This window comes from Perca fluviatilis, chromosome 4, assembly GCF_010015445.1.
Source record: "Perca fluviatilis chromosome 4, GENO_Pfluv_1.0, whole genome shotgun sequence".
Classification (NCBI taxonomy): Eukaryota; Metazoa; Chordata; class Actinopteri; order Perciformes; family Percidae; genus Perca; species Perca fluviatilis.
In genome coordinates, this window is record NC_053115.1 from 10,944,129 (window position 1) to 10,967,181 (window position 23,053).

Genomic DNA, 23,053 nt, shown 5'->3' on the forward strand with positions numbered 1-23,053 from the left:
CAATGTGAGTAATACACAACTTGGAAAAACAGACATTACAGCTCGAGAGCCCGACGTGTGACGGCTGGTTGTCTTGGCAACCTATATACAGCAGCAGTCAGCTGCAGAAAAGCGAGACTTCTGTTGCTAACGTTAATTATTTAAAGGTTTCTTTTTTACTTTGTGTCGTTGTGCTCTATTTTGTCAAGGGTAAATAGCCTAATTGTTGGTCAAGTCATTAAACCGCACTCTTTTCGCAATGCCAGTGCCTAACAACGTCGCAGCATCAATGAGAAAGGTAAAGGACAACTTTGTTTAGCTAGCGTTAAATAACCTAGTTAGTTAGCTAGCTAGCTAACTTAGCTAGCAAAATGATAAGGTTTATGCTACGTCACAGTAAGTGAATAGAGTAAAAGCATTACAGTTAACGTTAGTAACTATTATGGTAGTACTTTTTTTTTTTTTTTTTACTTAACGTATTTGCCATTATGTTGTGGCAGCTAACCATTTAGCTGGTTTTCATTTGTTTTCCCACAGGGCTCAACTGTTCAGAAGGGAACTTTACCTGGTGCGAAGTCAACCAAAGCTGCAAGTAAGAAAAAGGTGGGTGCACTTCCAAATCACAAACCTAGGACCAAATTCCAGAAATTGATGACAGTTCTGAATTTTGGCTTTTGGCTGCAGTAGGAAGAACTATGAGAAACGTGCTATTACAACTTGATGCCATTTTTTATTTAACCAAGACATAAATCTATTTTGTATGTAAAATTACAGGATGAGGAAGAGGGAGTGGATACGGGTGATGGATTGGACGAGTGGTCTGGGAAAGCACTTATTAAGCCTGCAGAACAACTGGAGCTCACTGAGGCTGTAAGAATTCTTCATTGCTCAAATTTAAGACAACCACATGGGCTGTGTTGAGGAAATTTGGTTTGGACTTTGTTGCTGTTGCATAATACTTTTTTCCACCATGAATCATCATCATCTTTTGGTCATTAGTTGTTTTGTTTTTTTGCAAACAATACCTTTGCCAAATTAGTCAGCCATGTTTAACCTGTGATGTTATGTGCTCTGTCTTTTTCTTTATGTTTTAATGATATCATTAGGAGCTGAAAGAGGAAACCACAAGGATCCTGACTGCAAACAACCCACATGCCCCCCAAAATATTGTCCGCTACAGCTTTAAGGTAACAACGTTATTTCCAGGCTTATTACTTTACTTTACTTTACTTTACTTTACATTACTCACTATAGATGCATCACTGCAATACTGGAGCCACCTTATATTGAAGATTATTTCATGAGAAGGGCAGACATTCTTGCTTCCCTCTTAGCTAGTCACATTTTAAAAATGGCTATTGTGATCACAGAGAGTGATACTGTTAAGAACTTAGGTGTCACCTTTGACAAAACTCTTAACTTTCCACCCACATATAAAGGCTATCACTAGGACTGCCTTTTACCATCTAGGCAACATTTCTCGAATAAGACCAATGCTATCAATGCATGATGCTGAAATACAAATTCATGCATTTGTCTCATCAAGACTTGATTACTGCAACGCATTGTTTTCAGCCCTCCCTGCCTGTACGACCAAAAGTCTCCAACTCGTACAAAATGCGGCAGCCCAAGTTTTGACTAAGACAAAAAAATGTAGCCACATTTCACCAGTTCTGGCTGCTCTATATTGGTTACCTGTGCAATCCAGGGCTGATTTTAAGGTTCTTCTTTTGACTTATAAAGCCTTAAAGGGACTTGCGCCTGCCTACTTAAGTGAGCTACTTACACCGTATATCCCAACACGCCCCCTTCGTTCTATGGATGCTGGTCTTCTGATCGTTCCATATATTTTAAAAAAGATCAGCTGGTCACCGGGCCTTTGCCTTTCGCACACCCTCCCTCTGGAATGGTCTTCCAAGCAACGTTAGGGAGGCAGGCTCAGTGGATATTTTTAAATCAAGACTTAAAACATTTCTTTATTCAAAGTATTATGGACATGTTTAAAATCCATAACTTTTGAACCATTGTTTTATTGTTTATTTTATTATGCATTATCATTTGTTGTTTTATTTCATGTCTTAACAATTTTAACCTGTGGTATTCCAATAACATCCTTTTTGTGTTGTTGATTTTATATTTTATGTTTAATTCCGCCTTTTATATTGGCTAAATTGTAAATTTTTAATTTTTGTTGTGAAGTGTTCTGAGACCATGGTCCATGGTGATAATTCACTATAAATAACAATAAATTGAATTGAATTGAAATTCCCAACCAATGTTCCTGTGCGTGTTTGTTTCAAAATGTGTTTGATACCATGTAAGTGATTCATTAACTGATTTTCTTCTCACCAAACCACAATCAAACAAAACTAACAGGTTACTCTGCTCGCTATTCCTCACATCATTGCTTATATTGTGTTTCCTAGGAACGTTCCTACAAGCCTACCAGTGTTGTGGATCAGATGGCTGTTCACTTTGTGTTGGAGGGCAGCCTCCTGCATCAAGACTCTGATGAGGCTCGTAGACTGAGGGCCAAGGAGGGTCTCCCTGAGGGTAGTTAGTGAAACATGCTGCAATAATAATTTGTTTACAGATCACAGTAACACTTTGTGATATATTCAAGGCTTATAAATTTTCATCTTCCATAACTGTACACAGTGTTCCATAGTGTATATTTGTAGTGTTGTTTTCTTCTCTGGTGTAATGTATACTTGGTGCCACAAGGTGTCGCTTTCAATATGTGTAAATATTTATAAAATTGAAGACATGCTCAGAGTTTACATGTCAAAGAGGGACGTGTTCATTTTTTCTACACAGTCAGATTATGATTTAATATTTTTAATGTGTCCAGAGACTCCGACTGTCGACACTGGAACAGAACCTGATGAGGAGAAACCAGAAACCCCGGTAAAAATATGTTTTGATGAACTAAAATCAGAGCACCGGTTTGTGTTGAACAGTATATGCTCCATTTTAAACAATGCATGGCCGGGTCCTTTTGATCAACATTTCCTCACATGCTCGATAATGCATGTGTGTGACTACAACACTTTCACCTGTTGGTTTTCAACAGGCAACACCCATAGAGGATGGAGGGGAGGAAGCTGGAGAGGAGGACAGACCAGACAGTGTTGCATCCAAAACTGACAGGAAGGAGCCAAAAGTTTCTAACCAGTTCAACTTTAGTGAGAGGGCATCCCAGACCCTCAATAACCCACTGAGGGTAGGAAGGATAATCTTTTGTCTTATTTCAACAGACATTCTTTACACAATATTTGAGATATCTAACATTTAAAAAGGAAAGTTTAAATATTGGAGGGTATGAAAAACATAGTATTGATGTGTGTATAATACAATACTCATAGCCTAGTGCCTCAAGAGTTTCAGTTGAATCCTTTTTATTTTCCTGTAGGAAAGAAGCTGCCAGACTGAACCTCCTCCACGCAGCAACTTCTCTGAAACCGTTAATCAGGTACTGGATTCCCAGACTTGTTTAAAACAGATATTTTCACACTGTTGAGCATCAGCGAATATATGTGCTCACATGGGTTGACTATAACTCTATTCTCTTTGCAGTGGGAGATCTATGATGCCTACGTGGAGGAGCTCCAGCAGCAAGAAAAAAATAAAGAGAAGCAGAAAGCTGTAGCATCAAAGAACGATAATGACAAAAGCAAGAAGAAGACGGTGCTGATGGAGACTCAGGTAAATTGAGTGCTCACCAACTTTCCTGTCTAAATTTAACATGCATTTCATATTTGCATCTTAGCCCAGTTATATCTGATATTAATGTTACCATGCATACATTACATACAATGCCTTACAATACATTGTTAATCGCCATCCAAACATGGTGTTGTATCTTCATAGTTAACAATATGACTTCCTAGGACTCATGATAATGCTGTACCATCATACTAATGTTCTCATGTTGGTCTATGATAATTTAATAAGATAGATAAATTAAGCCAAAATATAGCAGTGTTTAAAGTATGTTTTTGCAGTCTATTTATCTAAAATGTTGTCATGTTTCTATTGCAGAATGATGACATTTCCAAAGTGGGAAAGGCATCCAAGATCTTTGAACGAATGGTCAATCAGAATACTTTTGATGACATAGCACAAGGTATGTTCTAGTAAATATGTAAAGTGACACAATAATAAACTACATTCCCATTTGATACTCAAGTTGCTATTCTCTCTTCTCTTCCTCACTTCTCCCTGCCCTCATTTTATGCCCTTTTAGATTTCAAATACTTTGAGGATGCATCTGATGAGTTCAGGGACCAGGAGGGCACCCTTCTCCCTTTGTGGAAGTTTCAATATGACAAAGCCAAAAGACTGTCTGTCACTGCCCTCTGCTGGTAGGTTTGCTCATGAACTACAGTATGTAGCTACAACTGCCCCACTATCTAGTGTTTTTAAAGATGTCCTTGATGGTATACCTCATTTATCAGTGTTTGTATTTCAATGTTTGTATATCCCTTCTGCTGTTACAAGAAGGACAGATGATTGATTGATGTACTTGTCCTCAACAGGAACAAGAAATATCAGGATCTTTTTGCAGTGGGGATGGGATCATGTAAGTACACAGGATAAAAATGAGGATTTATGAGTGTGCTGTTATGTTAACATTTCTGAGACTATTTTCATTTTACCTATATTTATTCAGATATTTAATTGTTACCTTTAATGAGGCATATTTGGTTTTTGACCTGATTTTTCCTCCCCTCCCCTCTCCTCTATCCCTCTGCCGGCCAGACGACTTCAGTAAGCAGGGGCGTGGCATGCTTGTCTATTACTCATTGAAGAACTCTGCCTTCCCAGAGTTCATCTACCCCACAGATTCTGGCGTTCTATGCCTTGACATCCATGAGCAGCATTCATACCTGGTGGCGGTAGGCTTCTATGACGGCTGTGTGGCTGTCTACAACTTGAAAGAGGAGGGACTGGAACCTCTGTATAAGAGTACAGCAAAGACTGGCAAGCACACAGACCCCGTCTGGCAGGTGAGAGGAGGGAACAAGGTAGAAGCGTTGGGAATTCAGGGTGTGTGTCTAGTTCCAGGCACTTTACCCTTGCATTTTTACTTCATTTGTGCGTATACTTGGAAGTTTTGCCATTTTAAGAGCTATCCCAAACAAGTTAGTTGGGAGTGGAAGTGGACTAATTAACTCTCTAATAACAAGCATGCAGCGATCCTGAGTTATGATACTCTAACCTAACAGAGAATTTTGTGTGCTGGACAATAAAGGAAATGTCACATAAATGTATCTTCTTTGTCAAATAATACAGTTTTTTGATCATGCAAATGAACCTTTTTCACTTCTGTTTTCAGTAGATTTATTCATTTATTTTTTTATTCAGGTGCGCTGGCAGAACGATGACATGGACAATAACCACAATTTCTATTCTGTGTCATCTGATGGCCGAGTTGTGTCCTGGACACTCGTCAAGGTTAGCCAAGACATTTTTTCTATTGTACTATATACTATACTATAATATATGGTAGTGTTTTTCATATTATCTCTGTAAAATGCAAATATAATATAACTTTCAAGATGCTAATTACATGTGTTTTGTGTGCACTCCAGATAAGTGTGTCTGTGTTAGGGTTTGTTTTGCAATTGTGTTTGTTTTTTCTATGCATGTGTTTATATCTATATTTTGCACGTCTACACAGTATATCTATTACTGCATCACAGTGTGTTTGCATGCCTGCAGAATGAGCTGGTCTTTACAGACATTATCAGACTGTCACTAAATGGTGCTGTCTCTGATGGGCCAGAGGGTGCAGAGCAGCCTGGCATCGGTAAGATCTCCATTACTCTGTATGCAATCTTGTGCATGCACACAGAATTCATGCAATTACAAAAAAATGTAACTGTTATCACTCATGCAAAGTACTACACTTTAAATATTACCTGATATCAGACCAGATTTGAATCAGTCTGGTACATCAGGCTGTCTGTAACATTGTGTGTCTAATTTAAGTGCTTGATGCCTCTTATCCACAGCCTGTGGTACCTCGTTTGACTTTCATAAACAGATCGACTATCTCTTCCTAGTTGGCACCGAGGAGGGGAAAATACACAAGGTATGTATCTAGAATTCCACTATGTTGGTTTTGGCTGGATGACATAATGTAGGTCACTCCTTACATTAAGCATGTTGTTGACATCACTCATTTAGACAGTCAACAAGAACCAAAGCAAAGGTTTTGCAAGGTTAGTTGGTTAGGATGACTTTTGAAAATTCATCAGAAAAATCTGCTGTTGTTGTGCCGCAAAGCCTTATACCTAAAATGTGTTTTCTTTCTATATATGTGTGTGTGTGTGTGTGTGTGTGTGTGTGTGTGTGTGTGTGTGTGTGTGTGTGTGTGTGTGTGTGTGTGTGTGTGTGTGTGTGTGTGTGTGTGTGTGTGTGTGTGTGTGTGTGTGTGTGTGTGTGTGTCATGCTTGACATTAAGCGTTCTCTTCTGGTCTCCTTAAGCAGAGGCTGTCTCTGTCCACATCAGACAGCTGATTAATTTTGAGTTTTTGGCTGTTGCACCTTCTTAATGCTTTTCTTCCTCTTTTTACCGTAGGGTAGGAAGAAAGACACTCATAAAAGTCTAATTTTATTGATTTAATAACACAATATTGTTAAAACAGCTCACTGACTAATGCACACATAATTGAAATTGGCTGATAGTGCTTGAGGGAAGTCTATCTCACATGATCATGAAGAGAATACAATGTTCAGTAGTGAGATGGTAGAGTTAAAGTGGCTGCACCTTAAGGTATAATGCAAGAGCGCACACATCATATAAAAGAGCTTTACCATTGCATTAGGTGATATTCAAAAATATAAAATAACCATATTTATTTTGTGCACCATGGTGTATAATAGTATTCAATACAAGACACTCATAAGTGTCTATTCACGCTTGTGTTTTCAGTAAAAATATTTTCGCAGTATCTTCTCATAGCAGACAAGAATTATCCTTGAATTCCTGACATGACAAACTCTGAAATGCAATGAAATCCCTGATTATCTTACTCATTGGACTTAATTGTGATCAGACACTTTTGAAGCCTTTTTAGTCTACTTCCTGTGATTGTTGTGGCTTAGATACATGCTACACCTTGGCTGCACTGAAATCACCTAACTTACCTAACCCTCCTTGCAGACATATGGGCAGACCAGACACCCAGTATTTGTGAAGAAATATGTTCTGTCTGTCACTTCAAGGTTCAGTGGCACAGAAACCCCTGGAGAGGACAGATAAATAATCTTTCACCTATAGCTGCAGTTCAACAGTCAAGCTGTCAGTGCTTGGAAGTGCAACAGCTGTCTCCACAAGCTGTGTAGCTGTTATTATCCTGGATTGTCCAGTTAATTTATCCCTGCAATTTAACTCTGCTGTTGTTTAAGTGCTTTTGTAAACCCTATTCTGTCAATTGCAAACAAACTGTGGAAATGTATAGGGCAATTCACTATGAACCACAGAGGATTGGATTACTCTCTTTTGGTTAAAACTGTCAAGTATATTAGACGTCTGGCCTCTCTCCAGTCAGCAATGTCACAGCAAGACTCGTCCATCAGCTGTCAGTGGAAAATTGCGTGTGCCCAGATACATAAAGCATTCTCAAGCAAATAATCTATCCAAGTTTCCTAAGACTTCCTTAGAAAACATTTTTTTTTTTTTACAAATTCAACTCAAGTCATGACCTGATCTTTTTTTATACTTCATCTGTTTACTAGTCATGAACAGTACTACTCAGCTTGTGAAAATAGTTGGATAATGTATTCTGTGGCACTGGAGGGACCTTTGTGAAACTGAAGGAATTATTATTCTTTCTTTTCCCGCGCAATGAATCGCCTTTTTGGGGACCTTATCATACTCAAAAACTCACCAAACTTTGCACACGCATCAAGCCTGGTGAAAAATTTGATATTTTAAGGGTTTCCGGAATAGGCGCACAAAAATGGCTCGCTAGCATCCCCTACAATATTAAAAAAATGTAGCCCCTGCAGTACGTTTAACGTAGACTAACGAAACGTGGTACACATATGAAGCATGTCAAGATGTACAAAGAAGCTCATTGGAGCCATACCCTTAACGCAACAGGAAGTCCGCCATTTTGAATTGAAAGTTCGAAATTAGTGAGATTTTGGCCATTTCCACGTCGTACTTTAACGAACTCCTCCTAGAGATTTCATCCATTCGACTTCAAATTTGGTCTGTGCCATCTTAAGATGTAAAATTGACTCAAAGTCATAGCACCCCCTAGTGGCAACAGAAAGTAGGCCCAAATCTATACGTGCTATACTTTAACGAACTACTCTGAGAGATTTCATCCTATCAATTCTAAATTCGGTCTGTGTCATCTAACGACCTCAACAATGAAAAGTTATTAAAAGCAAAACTTTTCGTCCAACGGTGTAGGCGTGGCGTGGCGGCCATTTTGAGCATTTATCGATGAACAAAGAAGTTGTTGTAACTTGAGTGTACGTTGTCATATCTGCCCGAAATTTCTCACAATTGACAAAGGTCCAGGCCTGAGGACAGATACAGGCCAAAACTGACTTATGGTCATAGCGCCCCCCGCTGGCAACAGGAAATCAGCCTTACATGACAAACATTATCCGATTTACTTGAAACTTATAATGTAACCATGCCCATGCACTCAGGCCACGCCCCCTTTATGGCTTTTGTATCATTGAACTCAGCAGAGAGTTCCTTTTTAATTGGTGACGGTTTGCCCCGCCCCATATGCTTAAGCCATGCCCCCTTTAACGTCAGCTAATGAACTGTATGACGTAGAGTCTTGTGTGAGGTATCATTGAACTAAGCAGGGAGTTCACTTTTCATTGGTGACGATTTGCAGTGTCTGAGTGCCGCGCAAATGCAAGGTCGCAAGGAGCAGCGTCTGCCAGTAACCCTGACGTGCACAGAGGAGCGAGGGCCCGTCCAACGCTGCTTGCAGCTTTAATTTTAATATATTTTTCAATGAAAATGAGAATAATAATGCAAAAAATATAATTCCCTCCAATATAGTGAATCATATGCAATTGCAATATCAGTCAAAACAATTCCAATTAGATTTTTTTCCTCATATTGTGCAGCCCTAGTTTATATAACAACTTTGTCCAAAGCAAGACTTTGCCTTTATTCCTTAGTGCTCCAAGACCTACTCAAGCCAGTTCCTGGAAACATATGATGCCCACAGCATGGCAGTGGATGCTGTAAAGTGGAACCACTTCCACCCAAAGGTTTTCATCTCTTGCAGTTCAGACTGGACCGTCAAGATCTGGGACCATGCCATCAAGTAAGAAAAGCGAAAGAGTGAATACTTGCAGCTACTATGACCTCACTCTACACACTGTATATTGTATCACAACTATAGGAATGTTTCTATGTTGTCTATATTTTATCTAGTTTTTAGTAGAAGTTTCTACAGTATTACGTTTTGTTTTCCTTCACTATCAAATTTAATTTTCATTCCTGTGTAGTTATTTAGTTCTACATTATGTTTATTTCATACTGTATATAAATACTGTATATAAAAGTACATACACCATGTCCATGACAATTAAGTTGTAGTACATTTTGGAAAAATGTTGTGGCATTCAGATAGCCTGGTGCTAGAGCTGAAGATCTTTAAGACCGAACCTGACCGAACCCATCGGGTTTCTATCATTTTACACGGGCTGGGGCCGGGCTCTGGCTTGCACTCCAGGTTGCGCGGTAAATGAGCGGTCAGGTGATGCGTTTCAGTTAGCGTGAAAATGGATGCTGAGGAGGTGAAACAGAGGCTGGCCTCTGGAGGACTTATTTTATTTCTTTGTTCCAACTTCCAAGTGGCCTATAGCCTACGTTAGTCATGAATAAATGATGCTAAAAAAATTATAAATGACTCATTCTTGACAAAAGGCAAAAGAGCTGTGTGCGTGCGCACATTTGAATAATGTCGGGCTGTAAACGGGTTCGGGCTTTTAAAAAGCTGTCAATCAAAATGTACTTGTCGGGCTTGGGCCGAATTCTGTCGGGCTCTGGCCTTGTTGGGCCTAACTTTTAAGGCCCGATTACAGCTCTACCTGGTGCTATTATTATTGAGTAATAGCACTCGCCCTCCATCACAGCGACTAGGGTTCCATCTCTGACACTGTTGGCTTAACTGGGCGTCCCCATCAAACACAGCTGGTAGTGTTGTCTGGTGGGAAGCTGTTGGGGGATCATTAGATTAGATTTGATTAGATTCAACTTTATTGAATCTAATCGAATCTAATCTAATGATCATGTGCTTATTGCTGCACTAGTGACTCCAACTGGTTGGCTGTGGTGCATTTGAAGAGGAGGGTGACAAATACTCAGTGTATAGTCTCTGTGAAACTCTTTAATGTTGGATGAAAAGAAGGAGCTTATAGCCCCATACGTGTTGGACTTGAGCCAAGTCACTTGACACATGGCTGGCTGTAAGTCGACAGTGGGAGTTAAGCAGTGACAAGAACTAAAGTGCATGATGAATTGGTCGTGTCAAATTGGGAGAAAAAGGAGAAGAAATAAATAGTAAAATAAATACATAGGAAAAAGAATTACTCAATGGGCTATTGTTAATTTAAGTTAATTTCTAATTGTCCATTTCTATGGAATTAGATTCCCGGTAACTGCAGCTTGTATTGTTATTTCAGTTTAATTGACTGCAAAGTATAATTAATATTTTAGTTTCAGCATGTTATTCAAGTTAAAGTACCTGGCTGGAAGAAGATGGAAGATAAATGTGTCATGTATCTCTAATGGGAAGGAAATGCTGTGGTGACAGAATAGCAACTTTTAAACTGTATTTATATTTTTATGGTTAGCAGCATTACTAATGTTCAAATGTCTATGTATTCAGTGAAAAAGGGACAAGATAATCACCATTCCTGTACAGTAATCCTTACATAATATAACAGTATATTAGTCTTTATTACCTTCTTATACTCATTATGGACCCAGCATAATTTCCCTTGCTTATTTGACTAACCCACGGTGCCTCCCACTTCTTGTCAGCACAGGCAGCTTGACTAAATAATGATAGTAATCGTTCTCCCATTATGAGAGACAGGGTTTTCAAGAATGATCGACATCCCATAGATACAAGACATATTGTTTCCAGGAGAGGGTATGACTGGATCAAACAACTTTTCACAAACTTCGCCACAATGTGCCAAAGTGTGTCAAAGCTTTACACTGAAAACTGCTATTTCTGTTTGACGGCTGACGGCAATATATCCTGTAAAACTATCACATAGCTAGGAATGTAGCGATTACCGGTGTAACGGTAAACCACGATAAAAATGTTGACAATAAAAATGACCGTTTTCATTTAACGGGTTCATTTTTCATTTTATTATTATCACGGTGGATTACCACAGTGTAGAAACCGTGTGTTTATTCCTTCCCAGCTTCATCCGAGTCTCCTGAAGTTGACGCGCAGGCGCACTGCGTAGCCTACAACTTGCGTTTCTTGAAGTTGGAATCATGGCAGAAGGAGGAGATGACAGCGCTCAGAACATTTATCAGCCTATAAACACTGTTGCAACTATTTCAGCTTGAGTAGGCCTATCGGTGCTTTCTAAACATATTGAACACACTTTTAAAAATACCGCAATAATACCGAAAACCGTTACATCCCTGCACATGGCATTAGCCAGGCCTGAATGAGCTGAAGTAATAATAGAAAAGTCTTGCATCAAGTCTCTTTTATCACACAAAAGGTTAACTTGATAAATTCACCTCAGCCTAGAGATAAACTTTGACATAATTTATGAATCCTAATAGCTTTGACTCTTGGATTAACAGTATGCATTCTGCTGTAAACGCCCTCTTTTGAAAGACTCTGGGCCAGATTTATTAGACTTTTGCACCTAATTTTAATCATATTTTTCACCTACCAGAGTGCATGTTGTTTATCAAACAGGTACAGCAGCATGGAAGCACAGTTTGTCATCTGAGGGTCAAACTGCACAAAATCATTAAGGGAGGCCAGGACAAATAATGGGAAGCGTGTTAAGTGTGGTTGATTGTTCATTCTGGTTTGTTTACTGAAGTTCTTACAATTTGTGAGGGTATGTTTTGCACAGACTCCTGTTTTACTCCACCTCTTTTCCAAATGTGTGAATATTTGTGAGGAAATTGTATTTAAGGAAGAATGTTGTGTAAATAACGGTTGAATGACGGTTGAAGTGTGAATGCACCTCAAAAAAGAAACAGAGCTCATTTGAGTCCCACCCATACCGGAGAGGAAAACAATTCATCAAGGTGCCTCCTTGAAAAAAAAAAAAAAAAGGTGCCTCCTTGTCAATTCCATCTGCTAGCAAACAACAGAAAAATGCCTAAAAGATGCTCTGTGGGGGTGGGATGCACTAGGGTAAAGACAGGGTAAAGAACCCATAACTAAGTTTTTATAAGATGCAGAATTGAAAAACTGAGCTTTTAGGAAGACAAAAGTGGATATAGGCAATAAGACGTCATCAGCAGAAAACATGGGAAACTGTGTGATCCTGACACTCAGTATTCCTAATGTTACGTGTGCACTGACATTTGTCATCACATATGACAGTTTTAGGCTAACTATATTTCTGTAAGTTAAGCTAAAGGCCATCTCAGGTGTTGGATGTGTATTTAGTTTCTGCCTCAGTAAATCAAACACCAATTACCTACAGACTGTGAGTGCAAATTGCTTTCGTGTATGCATGTAAAGCTGTCCTTCTGTCCTACCAAATTTGCAATCTATTGAAACTGAAAAGTTTTGGTTACTCTGTCTCTATTGCTTACACACACAGTCCCTCCTTAATATTTGAAGAAGACTTGCATGTGCCTGGATTCTTAGAAATATTGCATTGTTTCATCTTACTTCCAGTGGTGTTTCACAAATTAATAATGTGAGGAAACAGTGTGCAGTACCTTTCTGTTTTATCTTCACCTGCTGTCTGGACAGACTGTAACTGATTACCATGGATGGCAGTCTAAAGATGGTTTTCCACCCCTGGAAACTTGTTGGAAGAAATCACAGATGTATCGCTGCCTTGACCATAAAAATAAAGTGTACCATTATTTATATACATATATGACACATAACATTTTGTGCAATATAATGAAAAGTTACAGATTTCCTGTCTGACTGAGGATGTCTGTGTGTTTTTTCAGCACTCCAATGTTCACTTTTGATCTGAATGCAGCTGTTGGTGATGTTGCCTGGTCTCCATACTCCTCCACTGTATTCGCTGCTGTCACTACAGATGGAAAAGTAAGTAACAGTCAGTCTTTATTTGAAAGGGCTTTTCTGATAAAGCCCTTTCTGATTCTGAAATGTTGCAGCCCACAGCTTGACTTTAGCGAAACGTTTAGCAGTTTATAACTTTTTTTTACCTGTTGTGGCCTTTAGAACACTCAAGCCATAGTGCATGATTTACGCTTAGATTTATTAAGAATCTCACATAATTGAAAAAAGCAGATGTGTATGTCTACATGCAATATAGACTGTATCATACATGTTGTTTTTCCTTTAGCTGGGATTAGAAGAAGGGACACATTACTAATGATCTGTATCAATATATTAATACATATAATAACATATGAAAATATAAGATCATTTCATGGCTCCATGTTATATAGGCTGACTGTACAACACATCTCAGACCTATTAGGGCCTATAAGATGCTTTGTCTGAAGGCTATAATTATATCACCACCACACATCTGCTGTCTACCTAAGATAACATGAGTGTCACACTTACCTGACAGAACATGTGAAATCACAAACACCTGCACCATCTACCACCTGCCAACCACTTCATTATTATTCTTATAATATAGTTATAGACTCAGATGACTAAACCCATAGTGTATTCATAAGGCTAAGCCTCAGATTAATGCAGAATAGCCTCAGGGAAATTAGTTTGTTCAAACATGGTTTCTTGGTTATTGATTCCAGCCAAAAGTAATTTCAGTGGATGCCGTGTTGCTTATGTCCACATATTTTCTTAGTAGGGCTGCAATCTGTCCCCATCTGTTGTCTTCGCACAATCTGCACCATGCCATAAAATTCCAGAGTGTTGTGTGTCTGACACATTTACTGTCCAGTGTGCCAAGTGAAGACGAGTGAAAGTGACAAAAAGGAAATGAGAGCTGAGCACTTTGAGAGACAACTTATGTGATAGCATGTGCATGTGTGTCCCGTCCTCTCCAATGCCAGAATTCAGTCACCATAGACACAATACATACTATAGTATATCCATGATTATGCAAATTATTTCACAACCAAACATTTGTCTTGATATGGAAGAGATGAAATGTCAGATAAATAACAGGCAATGCATACAGCTGATCTTTAACCCGGACTAAAACAAGCTAAACAAGTTTGTTTAATTGTAAACATCCTCTACAGAAAAAAAATCTAATTGACTTTTCTAGAAAGCATATAAAATCCACAGACTGTATAAAATAGATAAAATTTCAGTCCTGTATTGTAATTTATTCTCTGAAACTGGATCAAAAGCCATTTTCAACAGCTATTAAAAACTCATTAAAAGCTCATCAGTTGGCATACATTTTACAAGCACAATATCCTATCTAAGCAGCAGGAAGGACAAGAATATTAAATTGGAGTCGATCAAGGTCAGTATGCCAGGTCCATTCTTTTCTCAGTGTACTAAATTTCAAACTGAACTATCATTTCAGTCTGATTTTAAGGATGCACTTGGGCGAAAATAGCTTAGACTTTGTTGACGTAAGTTAGTGATTATATATAGGTATATTAGTATTCACTGTGATGCCAAATTTTGAGATGAGTGTAAATGTCATCTGTAAACTGACAGATGTGTAGAATTAACTGGATCCACTAAATAACGGTTGTACATTCTGTCCAAGGCAAGGCTGAACTTGACATTTGGTCGCTGTCACATTTTTAAGATTGGCAGAATATTGTCAGAATTCCCACATTCACTGATGCAGTTGCAGAGCATGAGGTTAATCTTCATAATCTTCCCCAGGATAGAAGTTTCTTTGCAGTACATCTTCTGTTTTCTGTGACAAGTTTCTGGTAGAGCTTGAGTGACTCAGCATGAGCTGTGCGCCCCTTGACGTTTCTGTTGATGAAAACCTGGCCTGCTTCTGCCACACTGCAAAATGTCACAGACACAATGGCGTACGTGTGTGCGTGTGTGTGTGTGTTTGTACATGTGTTCATTAGGATAATGACTTGCCTGGTAAGTTGAGGTGTAAGAATGACACTGTGTTGTGCAGTGCAAACAAATATCTCTCGTTCTCTCTGTCCTTGCCTCTCCATCTGAGCTGACTGTTGAGGAAATAAAGTGTCAGGATGAAATAATGAGAGGTCCAGACTTACTCTCCAGTGATTAGTCTCCAAATCCATATTTGCGCTCTGTGCTGCTCCTCCTTAACCTTCTGCACATGGACTGCCTCATATATCAGTTAGTATACGTGCATCAGCACATGCTAGGTTTTCAGATCTGATACTTAAACAACATCAACCTAAAGCAATAAAAAAAAAAACTAAATAATTGAACTATTTTGATATACTACAATCAATTAAAATACAATATCTAATACAATATAAGTTTCATAAATTATAGGCAATCATTTCAACACAGTAAAATGTATCCCTCCTCTAGGTTCTTCTGTGAATTCCAAACATAGTCAGTGTGTACTGCAATCAGTCATGACTAACTTACTGCATTAGTGCTCATATATCAAAAGCAAAAACACTGCAGATCAAGGCTGTAGTGATGAAGGTTACAGAAAGTCATACCCTGGTAGCATATGAGAATTGGTTGCAAGTGATGACTGCGATGCTTTGTGTGGTGCTGTTACACATAGCCGGTGTGAACCCCAGCAGCCCGGGCACAGTCGTCTTTCTGGTAAAAGGAGTGGGCTGTGCTTTGCAGTGGGATCATTTGTCGCCGACAGATTGTCTATATGCACGTATAGGCTAAAAGAAGAATATCTGAGATATGTTTCCTTCTGGATAACGATGCCTAGGATTTTGTATTGGGGCTGCCAGCACAGACAACACACACATACATACGCTCCTACGAACAGAAGTGCACACTCATTGTATTACAGGGAACACCCTTCATTGCACCAGATGGTCAGGCTGCATCCCTTCAGAGGCTTCTGCTCCACCAGTCTCACAAGAACAACACAAACACATGATATGAAAAGGCAGTCTGCAGCAACAGATTTATCCTTTGCTTACTTACTCTGGAGGCAAAATCTTCAGACATACATCCTCCAGCCTAAATATGGTGGTCAGTAAGATGGGTCAGTTTTTATGGGGTTTCTATTTAAACCTACAGTCAGTGTTAGTGGTAATGCCAACCTCCTGAAATGTCTGTTCAGATGGTCAGAATTGTAAAAAAAATAAATAATATATCATGAACGACAAATTCATTCTTTTGATCACTTATCTTTTTCAGGTTCATGTCTTTGACCTCAACATCAACAAATATGAGTCCATCTGCCACCAGCAAGTGGTGGCGAAAAAGAAGACCAAGCTGACTCACATTGAGTTTAATCCCATCTATCCTATCCTCATAGTGGGCGATGACCGAGGCTATGTCAGCAGCCTCAAACTCTCCCCTAACCTCCGCAAGAAACCCAAGGTAAGAATTATTGAGTTGCCAGAGAGGGACTTTCAATCACACAGCTAATTTACTCCATTTTAAGCCTACCTATAAGTGGTCTTTTCAAATGCAGTTGCTTTACCATTTAATGTTTCTCTGCTTGCTGCTTTGTCTTTATAATGAGGTTCTACTGGCACATACGAATGGAGCTTGTCCACATTGCAAATTAGCGATTAAATCTTCTGCCACTTTCAGCAGCACTATGGTTCTGCATTGTTACTATTGCACTTGAACGTGTTTTTTAACCTTATATACCATCTTATCTGTAAATGATCTAAATGCATGTCTGCCCTTTTGCATTATTTATAACTGCCACATCAATGAAAGGACATCAGATGATTCATTCTTCGAAGAGTCCTGACCTCGAGATATTTTCACCAAATAACAATGGAATGAAGGCCACCTGTATTTCTTGTCCTGTTCTGATTTAGGCCAGTTAACAATTAGCCACAGAGTAGCCAAGTGTTCTTTGTAATTGAATAAGCCCAGTGGTTTAAAAGGCCAATCACATAACTGTGGCCAGATACAAGGGTAACCATGGTAACCGCATGGATATTTTTCACAAGTCATCCCGTTTTCTGTATCCCGATATTCCCTGGCATTCATACTGTCCAACTGGCAATAACTGCCAAGACATAATGGGAAAAATAATCTTGAAGAAAAGAAAGTTAAGTTATCTAGTAAAACAAAATGTCGCTTTAGTCCATTCACAATTGATGGTTAGCTCCTATTTATATAATGTAAGCTTTTATTCATATATAAATCTTATATACATTTATATATTTTAGTACTTTACGTTTACTTATATTTTCAGCTTATTTTATTTCATATTATTATCTTCTGTTGTTATTTTATAGTATATATTATTCTAGATAAACTAACATTTATTTTATTAGTATTATTAGATTTATTTATATTTATTTAAATTGTTCCAGTACTATCGTACATGCATTTTATCACTTTTAGCACACCTTTTGGTTGTCACAAAGTAATCTCGTGCTACACAATGACAATAAAATGCTTGAAACTTCAGAATTGAGTTACTGAAGGCTCTGTTGCCGCTCATGACAATGGTTAATGAGCTGTGGAGTAATCAAAGCTGTCGTACTAAACACAGGAGGAAACCTAATAGCACACTGAGTCACAACACTTTAATCAGGGCCCATTTACAGTCAGCTCTGCAGCCTCTCCAGTTTCCCTTTGTGTTGATCACATGGGTGCATGTAAAGTAAAAGAAATTCTAATGACTAGAGTAATACGTATTTATTTTCATAACACGTTTTGGTGCATAATACATGGCATTGCGCTGCCTGTGTGCAACACACATAAACGGTTCTCATTCAACCACTCACATAAACACAGTTTATATGGGTACAGCATAAAGACACGTACACACACATCCAGTGGTACCTCATTAGCGACCTCAGACTGTAGCCCTAAAGCGTACAATTGGTAAATAATTGCACAGTTCAGCACCACTGACAGCGCTCAGAGCATTTTGGAACGCAGTGTGGCAAATAAGCATCGGGCACAAACACCCACAGCAAATATTATCAGTTATATGTCTTATAGCAGCCCACTAAAACTTACACAATGGGCATGGTGGCCCATTTATATACCCAAAACATTGGCACGGTGGCCTGGTAATCCAAACTGTAACAATACAAGTGTGGTGTACTTGTTGTACCGATTTGAAGGGCATTTGGAAAGGCTGACTTACTCTCTCTAAACCAGTCCACTTGACCTTTGTTGTCTTGTGGTGCTCCTCAAATAGTTATTAATTAATTGTTTTGAGCTTCCAAAATGAGAGGGCAAATGTTAGAACTCTGACTGTAAGTATCAGAAAACAGAAACCTACTAAAGGATGTACCTTGCCAAAGAATTTTTTAAAATGTTCTAAAATGCTCTCCGTTGTGCTGAACTGAGTAGTTATTTCCCAGTTGTAAGCCTGAGGGCTACAGTAATAATGAGGTAGTGTCAGGTGTGCCTGCTGTTATGCTATACACACAGAATTGTATAGGCCTGTGGTTTCGTGGTGTAATTGTAATTGTAATTGTGGGTTTGTGCTGTTGAGAAACAAAGAGTCTACTGTCATAGATAACGTTTGTGCAGCATTCACTTTCTAGTTGAATGTGGTCAGACAATTCAAATTGTAATGTATATAACAATAAGTTCCTGAAAGTGCAAATAATAGTTTTCTTTAGACACACACTCCAAATGCTCATCATCTTTAGATGACCACTAGCATCAAATGACCCCTGTCTGTGTTCAACACAACACTGTTTTGTTCAACTGTGTGGAGAATGGATGTGTTCATCTCATCTGTTCTTTTTTTAGTGGCCTCATTTTTTGTTGCCCACATATCACAAAAGGCAGTTACAATATTAAAGTCGTATTATGCTTCAACATTTACATTTGTATTAATGTTGAGTGCTAGAAAATAAGCAGACAACATTCTGGGTGGGCTTCCTATCTGTATGCGTTGCTTTTATGCAGACCGAACAAGTCTGGTATTTTACCGCTGCGGTAAGCAAAACAGCAAGGAATTTAGAAAATAAATCAGAACACTGGTTGACGATGTTCAGAGATGATTTGAAGTTTTATTAATTTGAGGTGCTGTTTTTTGTCTGGTCAGCCTTTCTCTCCACTGTGGAGGAAGCTTTATTGAGCCATTTATCATGGCAGAGATATTATGTTGCTTCAAGATTTGATGCTCATTCGTTTAGGGAGCGCAGCTGTCTATCTGGAACCCCACTGTATCCATTTCAAACTTCAAAACAGCTACACCAAAATATACATTTTCCAAGCTTCAAAGGAGGAGATAGCAGGTCGCCCCTCATTTGTTTAACTGTGTTGAGGAGTCGTACGAGTTCGACCAAAACAAGTTCCTTCCAGAGGCTATTTTGCAGCGGCTCCGCCCATGACGATTGTGATTGGTTTAAAGAAATGCCAATAAACCAGAGCACGTTTTTCTCCCATCCTGGAATGCTGTGTGGAGTAGCCAGACAGGATCTGGAGGAGGGTCAACTTAAAAAAAAAAAAAGAGTGGTGCACTTGGTGTAACAGGTTGCTAATCTAATTAACTTTTTTTGTAGCAACAATATTTTGGACAGATACGGAGGAAACATACTTGCCCACACAATATTACAGTATTTTAAATAAGGATAAATTAAGCTATAATATAATGTTAAGAAACATCGATTGTGTACAAACTCTTGTTTTTCTCAGGATCCCAAGAGATTTATAGACCTCATTGCAGACAAAACCAACCTGTTATCATCAATCAGAATACCTAGAAAGCAAGTTGATGTTATTGTAGGAAAAGCACAGGTGATTCTAACAACACTAATGATAGCTGCATTCCATTCAGAAGTTGTAGTTCCACAGCCCAGGTATTGTGCATGCTGGCTCACAAGAATGACTTACTGGGACACTTGAATGTAACGAGCCCTCATTAACCTTATTGGTTACACCTGTGCTTTTCCTGCTCTAACAAATTCACAATCTGCTGTGCAAAAAGGTTTTAGGACACAGAAAGCACATTGATGCATCCTTCCAGCAGTCTTTATTATAAACTGTGCTGCTTCCTTTTTATTTTTTAAGCAGTTTGTTGGATGTTTTGATAAGAGCGGGACAGTCAAATATATTCAGTAGTAGCATTTTGCAGAGTTTTCGTTAATACGAATCACCTCTATGTTCATGAAAGTAGTAAATGTCCATCATATTTGTACAGTATATCCACTAAGTTGTACTATGTTGCCTCTTAACTGCATGTTTAATTTCCTGATTAAGGTCAAGTGAAGCTATGTTTAACTTCAGGCTTCTTTAATCAAAGTCCAATTCAATTTGGAAAAATCCTGTAACAATAGTAAATGAGCCTTGATAATGATAGGCCCGTTAAATAAAACAGAGTTAAAATGACCTCCTGCAGCAGAACAGGAGAAATATTGAGCCATATTATATAACTCTTCTCTACACGCAGGAGTATTTAATGTGCCAATAATAATAAAACACCACAAACTGAAAGATCACTTTGAATTTGCCCTTTGCAATGGTGCCCTTTAGGCAGTATCTCCATCTCTTCAAAGAACATTTCAAAGTATGGCGGAAAGAAATTATTATAAAATGAAGTAATATAACCATTCTGCTGCTATTGACCTTACATCTATTTTAATTTCTGTCTGATTGGGTTGTGTTTTTCTCTGTTACTGACTGCCTGCTGGGGTTGTGGTCTCCCTAAGTGCTTGGTAAGCATAATATAATTTCTGATTTTTCTCTGTGTGTGCGTGCGTGTGTGTGTGTGTAGTGCAAGAAAGGTCAGGAGCAGCCTAAGGGTTCAGAAGTGGAAATAGCCAAGATGGAGAAGCTCCTAAGTCTGCTAAGGGAACCAGAACAAAGCACAGTTTAACGCAACCACCGCATCTCCCCAACACGGCAACATGGTACAATCTTTTATTCTCTTTAATGAAAGAAAAAAAAAAGTCTTCTACTCAGTGTTTGCAACAATAAACAGCATCAACATAACAAGAAAGCTATTTGTAGATGTTTATTAAAAATGTTTTCGTCTGATCTCTCTTAAATGTACAATATGTAATTTTCTCTCTCCCAATCGAAACGGATGTGAACACAGACTTTTGATGTTTTCAAAGTTGCGTGGGATCATGGGAGTTGTTGTTAACCACCATTGCCGATTAAAATGTATCTGTTCTCGGACGAGTTAATGTATTTAAGTTTTACTCACGTTATGTTCATTAAATGTTTATTCATGTCATGTCATCCTAATGAAAAGTTTTTCCCACATAATTACTTAGATTCTGTTTGTGGTGATAGCTGACCGGCTAGTGAGCAATGTAAGCAAGCTAACATTAGCCAGCAGCTAAAACCACAATATCACAGTATATTTTACATGTCTCTGTCCCCTCTTGGTTTGTTTTTTTTAGCACCGGGGGAAAAGAAGTTTGTTGTTCTCCCCACCGCTGGGAGACTTTCCTCACCGCATCTCGATGGCCGCTATGGCCGCTTGATTTCTTCCAGACTTGGGCGCCCGGGGTTTAATATGGTCTGTTCCCCGACGGATCATTAGACTTTCTGTTATTGCCGTTGAACCGGCTGGGTTCGGGTTGCTGTAGTTGCTGGCTGGGGACTAGCTGTGTCCCCGGGGCTTTTGTCCCCTCTCATCCCGACTGAAGTCTCTTAGCGCTGGGGAGTGAGGCAGACGGACTGGTGTGCGCTAGCTGGCTAACTCAGCATTGGATTAATCAACTACTTATAAAGCCAACATTACATGGGAAATTTAATCATGGGCTAGCCCAGCGCTGTCAACCATGGTCAAAACATTCATACAACTGGTCAAAACACATTATAACTTGACATGAAGATCATTAATAAATCAGAAATCATGATGATTCAAATACCTTAATTGATGCATTAATAAACGTATTGTTCCTGCATTAGATCATGCATGAGATACTATTAATCCTTGTACGTTACTGATAGTTCATGAAGTACTACATGAGTGAATTCATGCTTTTTCATGCATGAAGTCATGCATGAAGTCATGATAATTCATGTACCATTATTATAAAGTGTTACCCTTTAATCTATTAACAAAATATTCATATTCAATTAATGATGCATTTATTCATACTTCAGTACTTAATACAGTCATGTTAAACAGGCAACATTAACATTCCATTGACTTGAATGACCACCTCTGCAGGGATTTATTAAACCTATTTTGTATGTATTGTACAAGTCTATTAAGCTAAAAAGTGAAGGGGGGCGGGGGGTTACTACAAGTGAACGGGGAGATAAATTAGCGTAATAGATTGAGCATTTATGGACAATATCCAGACAACTTCTCTTGGCTGGCACACACCGTCCTGGGCACTCGTCCAGGGATGAGCTTGACGCCTTTTAATATCCCATCTACAGGGAGAACTTTGCTTTGACTCATGGTGGTGTCCGTCTTTTTCTCCATTTCTCTCTGTCTTAATGATCTTGTCTTTCAGTAAAGCACCACCCAGTGCTCTGATGCTCTACTGGAATCAAATGCTGCCACAGTGCTCTCTTTCTTTTTCTCTCTATGCTACATGGAGCTCCTCTGCCCTTCACATCAATGTAGGACCGTTTCGTCAGGTTTAAGAACATCACAAGAGAAATTCATCGTAAAAGGCACAGAAACACCAATTGCTCCACTGACAATAACACATGCAGCACTCTCTCCCTTAAGTGTGATTCATTCATCTCCAAAAGTTTAGAGAGGGTTCCTCAATCACCTCATTTTTACTGACAATGCATAACAAATAATTGTGGCCATGGGGTAGTAATTTTAATAGAGCTGCACCAGTTACCTCGTTACTGCGATAATAGGAAGCATACTGGAGGTTTGGTCTATAACT

General features: G+C 38.8%; 1 protein-coding gene across 2 annotated transcripts; it reads left to right on the plus strand.

Moving 5' to 3' along the window:
* The first annotated feature begins 59 nt into the window (after positions 1-59).
* Positions 60-22,088, plus strand: dnai1.2 (dynein, axonemal, intermediate chain 1, paralog 2). Of its 2 annotated transcripts, XM_039798630.1 has the most exons (21): positions 60-277; positions 517-582; positions 754-849; positions 1,086-1,166; positions 2,406-2,532; positions 2,831-2,886; positions 3,053-3,202; positions 3,392-3,451; positions 3,556-3,684; positions 4,021-4,105; positions 4,226-4,343; positions 4,518-4,561; positions 4,741-4,988; positions 5,347-5,436; positions 5,704-5,791; positions 5,997-6,076; positions 9,145-9,293; positions 13,157-13,256; positions 16,446-16,631; positions 20,959-21,094; positions 21,593-22,088. In XM_039798630.1, exons 1-20 carry the CDS (start codon positions 239-241, stop codon positions 21,058-21,060), a joined length of 2,094 nt encoding a protein of 697 aa, XP_039654564.1. In that variant the 5' UTR covers positions 60-238; the 3' UTR covers positions 21,061-21,094; positions 21,593-22,088. The 2 variants fall into 2 exon arrangements, with proteins under 2 accessions (XP_039654564.1, XP_039654562.1); XM_039798628.1 differs by lacking the exon at positions 21,593-22,088 and having other exon boundaries at positions 20,959-21,428.
* Positions 22,089-23,053: the final 965 nt, after the last annotated feature.